We start from the raw sequence: 13050 nt of genomic DNA, 5'->3' as shown, positions 1-13050 counted from the left end.
TTTTAAAATATTAACATAGAAAACAGTTACTTTGAATTGTAATATTATTTCACAATATTATTTTTTTTTACTGTATTTTCGATCAAATAAATGCAGCATTTATGAGCATAAGGAACTGACCTCAAAATGGTAGTGTATTTGATATATCAAAAGTCCAAATATAAATTAGATGGATTCTATTTTGAAAACTTACCCCATATGATAGCATGCCCCAATAGACTTTATTCAGAGCAGCGCCATGACAGGTATAAAAGCGAGGATGAACTTACCTTGTTTTCAATGCATCGGCTGTAAAAAGCTGTATAAAGCTCCTTGATCACTTATCATTTTCCACAGCTCATATTGTCGGGAGTTTTTTGTCTACAGAAATTTCTTGGAAAGATATTTCTGCAGTGTTTCAATCCAAAAACACATTAAATAACAGTACAACCCACTGAAGAGATGTATGTCTATCCCTCACAGCCTCGCTTTCATTCCTGTTAAAAATCAAAGCTGGCGCTGCTGTGAATAAGGTCTATAGCGGAAAACTTTTCCTGGGCAGTAACAGTGGAAATGTTTAATAACACTGGGTAGTAATGACTACCCAACTATGGTATATGTCTAAACAGAAAAACAAATCTACTCAAAAACAAATACTCTGAGAAATAATTACTGCAATAAAACATGTGGCAACTAAGCCCCGGTCTCTCCTACAATCTTTCTCAAGTGTGCTGCTTAGTTTTTTTCTGCAGCAGTATGTGTTATAGATGTACAGTCATCTTTTCTAATACACTACATGCACTTTGAGAAAAAAAAAAAAAGATTTGTTTTCCAAAACTGCCAAGAGTGCTTGCCACAGCTCACAGGCACAATTTTAGGAGTGTTTTCTAGCCGTTTCTTTAAGAAGAAAGCATCTGCCAAGAATAAATCCATGTGTATGGAGTACATGTGTTGGGTTACTCACCTGCCAACCAACAGGAACTCTCCAACTAGGCGGCGCCGTCTCATGGCCATGAGGATGCCACGTACGGTCATGCCCTCGCAGAAGCACGCCACCACACGAGCTTTGGGCAGGTGGCTCCTGAGCTTATCGAGAAGACGGTCGAAACTCTGTTCTCCAGCATTGCTGTAGATCTTGTCAGAGTGGGCGATACAGATGCCCTCCTTTGCTGCCATGTCTTTGAAGGCCTCCATTCCACTCTCACCATAGTTCCCTGAAGATTGAGAAATTGAATGAGTTTTAAGCTTGAAACATGCTCTGTACTATATATGTATGTATATAATTATGCATTACATTATATTACAGTAGTGGCCAAAAGTGATGTCCAGAGGGGATATTTGGTTTTAATGACCTACAAGTTCACCTATTAAACCATCAAAATGTGAGGAAAATGTGATCATTTTTAAATATTTTAAATATGAGGGAAGAACAAAACACTAAACTTATGTATCATCGCAAAATAATTTGGCAAAAAAAGCAGATGACACACTGAAGTTGAGGAGGAAGATGAAAGAGGTGAAGAAAACGGATAGCTTTCTACTTAAAGACATTTATTTAACACAACAAAATAAAGAAGGGTTATTCAAAGAAGAGAAAATCCAGGCAACAACGCAACAGCTTACAAGGGTGAGAACACCGAAAAAGGAACTGAACAAACTGAGGCATTAAATACAAGAGATAATGAGCAACTCAACAAAAGCCAGGTGTGTAACAATCTGTAATTATGACAACTGATGAGTGATAGGAACACAGGAAACTGAAGGCAACATCAAAACAAGGAAGGTAAACTAACAATTAACTAGAACACAGGCAAAACAAAGACAAAGAAACAGAAGACAATGAAACTAAACATGACAAGACTGGGACACACTGACTACAACATAATCATTTTGTTGAATCTCTCTTGTTTTTTCATGTGTTCATAATCTCTTTGTATGACAGCCTGGCCAAAAACTATGTCCGCAAAATTTGTTTCATTGTATGTTTCAATGCATTTTAACAGATAAAACAACTGACCCCGAGTGCAATCTACCCAAATCCTTACAAAATCTTTCAGAAATTTTTAATAGTATTTGAATAAAGGATGAAGATATCAATTTTACTAGGCTGGAAATCACTTTTGGCCACTTTATTATATAATATAATATTATATTATATTACACTGCGTTCCAAATTATTATGCAATTGACATATCAGTAAGATTTCAGTACAATAAGCATTCAGATTTTAGTTTTTCTAAGAAAATGTTTGTTTGTTTATTTATCCGTGTCTTTTTAGATAACTGGTATCAATCTCAGACAAAATAATTTGCCAGATGTATGGAAACCCTACTTAGAGGTTGTTCCACATTATTAAGCAAGTCACAGTTCTCATGCAATATGGGGAGGAAGAAAGATCTTTCTGAAGATGAAAAGCATGAAATGGTGCAATGTTGTGCAAAAGGCATGAAAACAACTAATATTGTGTGAAACTGAATGGAGATTATCAAATTATCATAAGATTTGTGAGTGATTTAGAGCACAGCAGAACTCAGTCAGATAAAGGCTTATTAATGAAAGTTCCTACCAAAAAAATGTATTGTATTAAAAGGGCAGCTATAAAAAAGCCAGTGTTGAGCAGCAAACGGGTATTTGAAGCTGCTGGTGTCTCTGGAGTCTCAAGAAGCTCTCCATGCAGCACTAACCAAACCTAACAAAGAGAAACATTTACAGTGGGTGTAGAAATACATTTTCAAACAGTTTTATTGCTGTGGTGTTTTTTTGCGGCATGGGATAGTGCATAGTGCATTGTACAATAGTGCATTGTACTATGCACTATCCTCCTTTTTATACCATAGCTGAAAATGGCCAGTTATGAACTCCACATATCTTGCAAAAGTCATTTTAATACCCTCCATCTCACTTCCCAGTATTCCAGGCCAAATCATCACCCACCAGCTCCTTGCTGACGTCACAGTCTTGTTGGAACATGGTGGCCATTCACCAACCATCCAGAAATCCATCCATTTAGACCTTCCATTGTAGTACGGCATTAGTCAGTGAATAAAACTATTTAAAAATGAGTCTTCATGTATTTCTAAACCCACTGTAAATGTTTCTCTTTGGGAGGTTTGGTTTGAAGTGGCTGAAATGCATCTTTACGCACAACTGCCAGCCAGCATGGAGAGCTTCTTGAGACTCCAGAGGCACCAGCAGCTTCAAATACCCGTTTACTGCTCAACATTGGCTTTTTTTTTATAGCTGCCCTTCTAATACAATTAATGTTTTTGACAGGTTCCTCAATAAGCCTTTATCTGACCGCGTTCTGCTGTGCTCTAAATCACTCACAAATCTTATGAAAATTTGATAATCTCCATTCAGTTTCACATAATATTAGTTGTTTTCATGCCTTTTGCACAACATTGCACCATTTCATGCTTTTCATCTTCAATAAGATCTTTCTTCCTCCCCATATTGCATGAGAACTGTGACTTGCTTAATAGTGTGGAACAACCTCTAAGTAGGGTTTCCATACATCTGGCAAATTATCTTGTCTGAGATTAATACCAGTTATCTAAAAAGACATGGATAAATAAATGAACAAACATTTTCTTAGAAAAACTAAAATCTGAATGTTTATTGTACAGAAATCCTACTGATTTGTCTCTTGCATAATAATTTGGAACGCAGTGTATATTATATAAAATGGTTAGTTCCTATCCTTGATTCTGATTGGTCAACAGCTGTGTTTTATTCAAGATAAAACAAGGCTATGACCGCTTCACCCAACGGTTCTGTGTATCACGACACAACACCCTTAGCAACCACTCTTAGCAACGTAAACTGTTTTTTCTCAATTGATATTGTTCATTGAAGCTGACTGTATTATGTAGAAGAGTATTGTGAGAAAAAGATCAAGTTTATTACCTGCATTCAGATTTAGCATTTTCCTTCAGGTCAGTCCTATGTTCATAATAAAAAATCTGTTTAAATGTCCGCTGTAATATCTTGTCCATTTAACAAAGGTTTTTTAAAGGTTTTTCCCATGACTGACAGCGCTAGTCAAAGCATTTGTCAGTTGCGTCTTGTTCCGTGTTCACTATAATTCAGTCTTTTCAATATAAAAATCTTCCCTACTGACTGATAAACTCATAAAGACATTTGCCGCCATCTAATGGCGTAATGAAACTTCTGTTGCTGTTCACGGTCAGGGACTATTTTTTCCGGCGGAAGGAAGGCTTTTAGTGATTTTACTTCATGAAAGTTGCATTGATACATATTTTTTGGCTTTAATATTTGAATTGTGTGTATATGTATACATACATTTATTATATACATATACACTGTATTGTATATACACTGTATATACAATGTATATATACATTTATTAGAAACGATTCAATAAATATTTATATCAAATAATTGTTTTTAATATAAAATAGCTTGAAATTGTACAGCTATAATGTAACTCTGTGACAGCAATAGATGTCACAAACATGTTAATTGATGCACAAAACAATCCACACTAAAATGTGATGCTCAACTTGTCAAAATCATGCTGAAATGATTTTGTTAAAATCTTCAGGAGGAAATGAAGAGTTGTAGGTGCTACACACAGTTAAGAACAGCATAAGATTTGGCTGACTTTCTCACATTTCATTCTCATCATTAGCTCTGCCGGTGTTTAGAAATAATATCTATCCTACTTCTTCCTTATTACCATGAAATGATGAGTGGGCTAGTGGAGGAAAGATTGTTTCTCAATAGAATTTAGATGATGAAATTACCCTTTCAAGCAGTTTGTCCTGTTGAACAAAAAAGTAATGTAATGTCAGATTTACTGCAAAGACTCCAAAATAATCATTATATTCCACAAAAGTGTCCATGTTCTGTGCTTTGCTTCCTGGATATATTTAGTAAGAAACATAAATAGATTTCAGTTTTTCACGCTTAGAAAAACTACTGAAAAACAGGCCATGGTGCCCCTCTTTCACAAAGCGTCAGGGGTAAACTCCCCCAATTTACATAAAAATCAGGTCACCTACTTTTGTGTGAGGAATGTTCCCAGTCTTCACACATTTTATGAGGTGTGAATTTGATATAATTGCAGAGATGGCTTGATAAAACGCAAACAGCTTCATTTTACCCAAATAAATCAACTTTCACTGTTTCTTCCAAATCAATGCACAAAAATCTTAATTATACTCAAGATTATGAGCACTGGTAATGAAGATTAACAGTGATTAAGCTTTGCTAGAAAAAAAAAAAATCAGTTCATCAGCAGTGAGCCTAGTGGTTAACAGTCTGGACCCGTAACCTAAAGGTTATAGGTTCAAATTTGGCAGGGGTGATATGTGAACTGTAAAGTAACTGAGATCCCCTATCACCACTGCGTCCCAGAGGAAAGCATTTAAACCCAGGTTGCTATTAGCATTCCAGTGAGTACGCTGTGTTACCAAAGGGGAAAATGTTCATTGCTGTTCATCCTCACATGAGAGTTTCAAGAAACCGTACCAAGACAGTGCAGGAAATGAAACAACAGCAAAATAAAAAACAACAACAACTCAAGTATCGGTACATATTAGTAATGAATTTGATGGATTCTGTGATGTTTTGCGGTTTGTCTCACTCTAAAACATTCTAAACTGTTTGCTAAAATGACAAAAATCAGTATGATAATATTGAAATTTGAAATAATTGTATAAATTAATAAATGCAAGAAAATGAAGTCTCAATCCCTCACTAATGATTTAGATTATTTAGCACCAGATATTCTGTTCACTTTATTGCCATTGTGTAAATAATCAAGGTATAAGTGTGTCACCCATGTACTGTATAACTTCATATCTATCAAATGCATCTCATTCTTTCTCAGTGTGATGTCTTAGATTTGAGAAATGTACATCCAAATGCGCATGACTCTATCTCTAATCTCTCTCCTCAGGGAAGAACTTCAAATCTTTCACTCCATTCCTCTGTGCCAGTTCGGTGAATTAATTCTCTTGCTGCGCTCAAACTTCACTAGAACCTTCTGTCTCAGATAAAAATGGATATATAATTAAAAACATCTGAGTTACATAATATTTTCCAGGCATTGCATTGATAAAGGGCAGAAAACAAGTGGTCTCCTGATCCAAAAGACTGGTCACAAGAAGCAATAGCAAATGGCTAAAATGACCTCTGCACACAATAACAAGAGATATTTTGATGACCTCAACTGTCTCTTTCCCTCCTACAGAGAGACAGACACTGCAGAATAGACAAGTCTTTAAACATTATGTTCACTCAAACAGGAAAATTCATTAAACGCCCACAGACAGTGAAAACAGAACTAAAGATGTAAATGATCATCATGGTCGCCTTTCAGTTAATGATATCTGTTTGTTCAATGATCTGTCATGAGGCCAAAAAAGGCCAAAACAGAAGCACAGCAGCAACACAATACATGAGCGTGTCTATTAATTCTTTGTATGTACGCTGTATGCAAAGCATCATGGGGTGTTTTCAAACATCAAAGACACTCTTGAACATGATGAAACAATGATATGATTCTGCTTGGTACATCATCTGAATGGTCTTAGTTTGAAAGGAAACTTCTGCATTTCAATACGTCCTGTAAATTACTTTTTTAAATGAAATAGACTTTTATGCACACATCTTTCATTAACATACATTTTAAAAAGGAATGTCAAGGGTTATTCTCATCTAAAACAAGGCAAAACACCTATTTTCCATTGGTGCTCAGCAGGTTGATTGACAAGCTGGTTAAAAACCATGCAGTCAAATCAAATGTGACTACAAACATTTGGTCTATTTCATCAACAGAGCCAACAAATGAGCCAACAAATTGCAGATGTCAAAGTATGATATAATACAAATGGAGCTACAGAATATGCAAGCAAATGAATCAACATCATGGAGCTTTTCACAGCTCCTTGTTCTGTATGTGGGTGAAAACTGGGGTGGGCTCCACACTTAACTACCCGCTGGCAATTAACACCTGTCTGTGAGGTCATCTATCTTTCAGCCAAACTTCTTGAGTTTGTAATATACAGTAAAAAAACAAAACAGAAATAAAAAGGATTAAAAGCTATATAGATATTTTAAAACAAACAAATAAATGAATAAATTACTAGAACTTAAAATGAAATAAAAAAATATTTTCAAAATATTAATAAAAACTACAATAGCATGATACTCAATTAACAACTGTTGTGCACATCCGAGATATAGATTGTGACTTAATGCAGTTTAAATGGTGTTAAATCTTTTCTAACCATGTATAATTTAAAGGGTTAGTTCACCCAAAAATGAAAACTTGAAAACATATAAACATTCATGAGTGAACATGAACAGAAGCTCAACCGAACCTGTTTCACCCATAAGAACAAACTTCTACCGGATGCTCAAACATGCTGCGTAACACGCGAGAATGAACCTCATTGGTTCTCACACACATCAATCAAACATGCTTGAGCTTCCGTTGACCACAACTAATGTGCAAGTTGATGAATGTTTATATGTGAATAAAAGCCTAAATTCAATCTGTTCATCGTATAAAGTGATCGAGTCTCTTCAGATAAATTTTGAATAAACCGCTCAATTCATATGGACTAGTTTCACAATCTCTTTATGAACTTTTTGAACCGTCAAAGTGGTAGTCGTGTAGCTGTCTATGGAGGGACAGAAAGCTCTCAGATTTCATCAAAAAGATCTTCATTTGTGTTCCAAAGACAAACGAAAGTCTTACGGGTTTGGAATGACATTAGGGTGAGTAATTGACCCTTCGCCGGGAATTTTGATTGACAGGCGATCTAACCAATCATATTGCCGAATCTGCCGTTTTGTCCGACAAAGCAGTCAGAGGAATTAGTAACTTGAAAAATGGTGTGTATTGATGTCTTTCCGCAGTTGAAACAACATTCCTTCCGATGTTCATTCATGTTTATTTGATGCTATAAATTAACTAGTAGGAAGAAATGAACGGTTCATGAGCCACTTGAACTGAGGTGCTAAAGCGTTTGAGACTTTGAGAAATTTGAGACTTTGTTTCATATCAAAAGTAACCTGCTCTGTCTTGTCTGTTGGCGTGTTGTCAGTGTCCTCTTTGCTCTGCGATGTTTTTTTCGCTGCTTGAGAACATGATGTGTGGCGTGAGAGTGGCATGGCTTGTTGGATGTAGCAACAGTAACTAAAGGGGGCGGGTCTTTGCGAATGGTCAATTAATGACAGAATTTTCATTTTTGGGTGAACCAACCCTTTAATAAACAAGTACATACCTTGACTATGTGTGGCCCACACTGCATCTGAGAAATAAACACTTTATAAGAACCCCTTAAAAGATGTGACATTTCCCTCTATGAATAATAAAGAGATTTTGCTGTTTAGGCCTATAAAAGTGAACCACAAAGGACAGAGTGATACATTATCACCTATTAAAATCCCTCCGGAAATCTCTCACTTTGAGAATGCGGAAGATTTAGCACTTTAAATAATAGTGTTACGGGCTGGTGGAGATCTGCGTTTCTCACTGAAAGACTTTTGTGAAATACTAATGCGAGGAAGAAATTAAACTTCCAGAACTAAAAAAATGAATTCTGCTCAAAAGGAAAAAGAGTTTCAGGGCAGATTTAGTTCTTCTAAGAGGCGTTCCTTTTCCAACAGTGGAAAATCTCATAATAACCATGAAGAAAAATGCTTCCCTAAGGAGAGAGATCACGTACCTTCGGTGTGAATGGCAGATACGTAGGTCCAGTTGTATTTTTTGACGATGTCCACCATCGCTCTGGCTTGCTGGGCATCAGAGGGCACCACCCTCATAAAGTACTTGTACAAAGACTTATCGCTGAGATCCATGCTGGTTGCCGAATACGCAATCTGGGGAATGTTGAACAGCTGAAGGAGATTCTGAACCTGGATGGCCACAGAACTGGACCCAGGCCCGATCAGCCCCACAATGGGCTTCTTCCCTTTCATGGGAGTCCCTCCACCTTCAGTTGAACACTTGGTTATCCCCTCCTCCTCCTCGGCCGACACCAGGGTGTCACGGATGAACTCGATGCTCTGCTCCAGAGCCACGGCCGAATGCCAGCAGGAGTCTCTGATCTCGCAGCCCAGCGTGATGTTGGGTAGGATGTGTGGGTCCGCATTGATGCGGTCCAGGGTGTGCATCATGGCCTCCACCCGCTGGATGCCATACTGCTCGCGTACGGCACCACACTTACGCTCGTGAACCTTGTCAGCTGGCGGCTGATGATGGACAGAGAAGAGCGCCCCAATGATGATGTCGCCGGGAATGTGGGCCAAGACGCGTCGCTCGCTGGCCTGGGCCTTCGCTAAATTATCCGGCCGTGTAGGACCCAATCTGTCTCCGATCAGCATAAACAACAGTAAATGTAAAATCCCCATTTCCTCTGCCCTCTCAGATCAGAGTGTAGAATACAGGTAGTTCCCTCAGGGCATCTGAAAGAGACACAAGAAGCAGAAATCTTCAGAGCAATATCCCTAGAGATCATCAACCTCCCACTGAATCACAGAGGTGCATATTTGTGAGAGTCGTGATAAGGATGAGCTGTCGCCAGGGCAACGTCTTATTCTAAAGAGTGAGGATTTTTCTGCCTTCCTCTAAATATCTCGAGATCAGGAGGAAAACAAAGTTGGAACTGGTCTGGAATCATGAAGAAGTTCATGAAATGCGTATGTTTCCAGTCAGGGATGCATAATTAACACCTGTTAGAAACAATAAGCATGTAAATCTTAAAATATGTATTGATTTAGATTCATGTATTCGTTCAGAATCATAACCTCAGAGATTTTCCATAACACTGAGACCCCGAAGATAATGATCTTATGCAGATTTGCAGCCACTGAATATTTATAGTGCCTCTTTACCCTTAACCTTTTTCATTACTCTAAATGAATTATTAATTTCAGTAAAAAGGAGTTATACAGCTTAGAGAGATAAATACATGATTCTCCTGAATGATTGTTGGTTACTTATAAGTCAGCTGTTATATCATAAAATATATATGATTTGCTGTTTCCTTTATAGTGTACTGGCTCTGAGGGCAATATCTCATACTTTTACAGATCACTTGAAGAAATCATTCCACATGTCATTTCAAGAAAACATGGGAGAGGGATTTAGGGACTGATATTGAAGAATGTGACTGGGCTAAATGTCTATCCACAATTTATGCTACTTTTTGTTGCAAGAGACTGATAGAAACCCACTGTATGAACACAGAACCCCATGTATACTTAATAAGATTGATCCTTCATACCCAACTCTGTGCTCAAAATACAGAGTTGGTATTGGTACATAGATGCACTATTTATGTTCTTCCATTGCTATGTTTTGCTCTCTAACTTCAAAGGAACTACGATTAATTTTTAATCAGCCAGGACTGTATATCTTAAGTTTTCCAACTCGTCAGAAATCCCTGAATTCCTTTGACACATAATTGTTGGACAGACTTATAAAGTGGATTCCGTTAAACTGAATTCGTGACAAACAGTAGAGAGCTTGCTATGGTGGAACGGGTTATTTTCTTTTCTTTTTTATAGCTGTTGTACATTATTTTGTTCATGTAATAGTTCATTTTAAAAAGACGTTAAACATTAGCAAGAAAATAATTACTTTATTAATTAAGAAGTTGCCAGAGACAAAAGTTGCAAGTTACAAGATGCATTGGCTGTTCTCTGAGCTGTCCGTGGTGCTGAAATACAGTCTGAAGAATCAACCATAAACCAGCGAATCTGAATCAATGAATGCCAAGGAAAATCAAACTGTGTGGCGGAATACGACTTCACATGTTGCCAAAACACATAATTAAGAGCTCACGTGAAAAACTCACTAAGAAAGCACATGAGACCGTTCAAATCATCAAAAACATGACCATGAACTTAAGCGTGAGGCATTAGACCTATATGGAAAAAGTGTTAGTGTTAAAAAGTGTGCTAATGATAATAAAAACACCAATGATTTTAAAACTTACCGTTCGGTCGTTATTGTGGTCCAAATGCTCGTGTTCTCACAATCTGAGTGTCTCTGGGTGTATGAGCGCGTGCGATGCGCGTTCACTTCAGTGACAACTCTCGCGCGCATCACGTGACATATTTTTCTAAATATTTACATCTTGTTCTCACAGTCCATTAAGATGAAAACCATACTGAAATTAAATACACCAGTCATCTGTTAGTAGAAGAAAAGTAGAAAACTATTTTTAAAAAATTAGTCATGTGATCTTTTATTATTATGTAGAGGCTACCCATAAACTTCTCTGTTTTACAAAGGTATTTATTTTTCCTATAAAGGTATTTACAATATCCGCTCTATGTGTTTTGAGGTTGAACTTTTTGTGAACATCTCAACCAATTGTTGGGGGTAAATATTTTTTGAATTAAAAGTCAGAATAAAAAGCTGTAAAGGTTCAAGAAATTCAGATAGTTCCCTGACTACAGAACGTTTTAATTAGATTTTTTCACCTTAAGTATTTTTTTCAGAACTAACAGCACTGACGCAGAACTTATTTTAGTCATACGGGCACAGCGCCATCATCTGGTGACTCAAAAAATTATATAATTTATTAAATATAAATGCTATTCTCACCTTATTGTCTTATTCTCAAGTAAGTACCCCTTCCCAGACCAGAAATAACTCATAACTTACAGGTTATTATTAATATTAGTTGTCCACTATTACAATGCACTTTCTCAGTTGCTACCTCTAAGTTGTGGAACGGATTACCAATATTTATTAGATCCTCTACCTCTGTTTAAAACCTGTCTCAAGATGTTTTTCTTTGATGAGGCCTTTGCCACTTTGTAAGAACCAATAGGTTTGGATTAGATGCATTTGTGGTGTTTGTTTGTTATTGATTGATTTATTTTTTTTTTTATCCTTATGAAATTGTACAGCACTTTGGTAAACTCTGTGGTTTTCAATGTGCATTAAAAATACATTTGGATTTGATTTGATTCACTTAAAAAAAAAAAAAAAAAAAAAAAAAAGACTCACCAAGTACCTCCTTTTAATGAGGAAGTTTTGACAGTTCTGCGGTTGCGTCCAGTCCATCTGAAATTGTTTGGCTGTAAATAAGAGTGTAACCATTTTTTACATATTCATTTTGAACCCCTGGTTGGGAATTACTGATATAAATCACATTCTGATAACTAGTCATGCTACACAGGGCTACAGTTATGGCAATAAAACATTTAATTGTAAAATATGTAATGCTTTCAAAGATGTTTTTCTGGAACAAATCCAAGTGAGACTATGAATAGTTTAGTTATCAGACATTTTATTATTAATAAAATTGAATCTATATAAATGTTTTATTTAAAAAATATAATTAATAATAATTTATTTTTATGCAAAATTTAAAATGAATATTTTTCATATTTTCTATAAAACATCTTTTATATAAATGTTTTATAATTATTGTTGGGATTTAATGGATTTAAAGATAGATCGCACAAAAGTTTAATTAAAAGCAATTCTTTGGGAACAACAAAACTATTTGGAAGTCAATAACAACAGCAACTGTGGAAAAGTACATAAAACAATGCCAGCAAGACTGCAAGCTGTTATCAAGGCCATACAAAATAAAAATTATATATCAAAGCCATACAAAATAATAATAATAATAATAATAATAATATATATATATATATATATATATATATATATATATATATATATATACTTACATGTAATGGCTGAAAGGGATTTTTAAGAAAGGACATTCATTCAAAAAGACAGCAGCACAAGCACACACAGCTTCTGTGTAACTTATTATATCTATATAGTATATTATATAGTGTAACTTATCACTATTGGCCTCTAGATGGCAATAATATCCTTTTTTATATCACAGGCACACAAAAAATTAAAAATCATATTTTGCTGAAATTGTGGCATTTGTCGGTTATTGATTGCTTTTTATTATATTATTATTCTTATACTGTAGTTGTGTGATCCAAAACGTGAATCAACATCTTTTGCACACCAAGTGTTAATCCTCTGATCCGAGGCGTCTCAAGACTATATTAATATCACCTGATTCTATTTGTTCTTGTCTATTTAATGCT

At 35.9% G+C, this 13050-nt stretch overlaps 1 protein-coding gene across 2 annotated transcripts in view; it reads right to left on the bottom strand.

The window, feature by feature from the left end:
• Positions 1 to 13050, bottom strand: part of grm5a (glutamate receptor, metabotropic 5a) — a 37489-nt gene that overhangs the window by 23598 nt on the left and 841 nt on the right. The window contains exons 2-4 of one of the 2 annotated variants that reach the window (XM_048175741.1): positions 11978 to 12048; positions 8682 to 9420; positions 944 to 1193 (exon numbers count right to left, since the gene is read on the bottom strand). In XM_048175741.1, coding sequence (XP_048031698.1) covers positions 944 to 1193; positions 8682 to 9366 — 935 coding nt within the window. In that variant the 5' untranslated portion in view covers positions 9367 to 9420; positions 11978 to 12048. Of the gene's footprint in view, positions 1 to 943; positions 1194 to 8681; positions 9421 to 10955; positions 11280 to 11977; positions 12049 to 13050 lie in introns of those variants that run through there. The other variant, XM_048175733.1, reaches the window with a different exon arrangement.

The sequence above is a fragment of the Megalobrama amblycephala genome, linkage group LG2 (assembly GCF_018812025.1).
Source record: "Megalobrama amblycephala isolate DHTTF-2021 linkage group LG2, ASM1881202v1, whole genome shotgun sequence".
Lineage (NCBI taxonomy): Eukaryota > Metazoa > Chordata > Actinopteri > Cypriniformes > Xenocyprididae > Megalobrama > Megalobrama amblycephala.
Note: the sequence above shows the minus strand (reverse complement) of the source record. Positions and strands in the feature narration are given on the sequence as shown.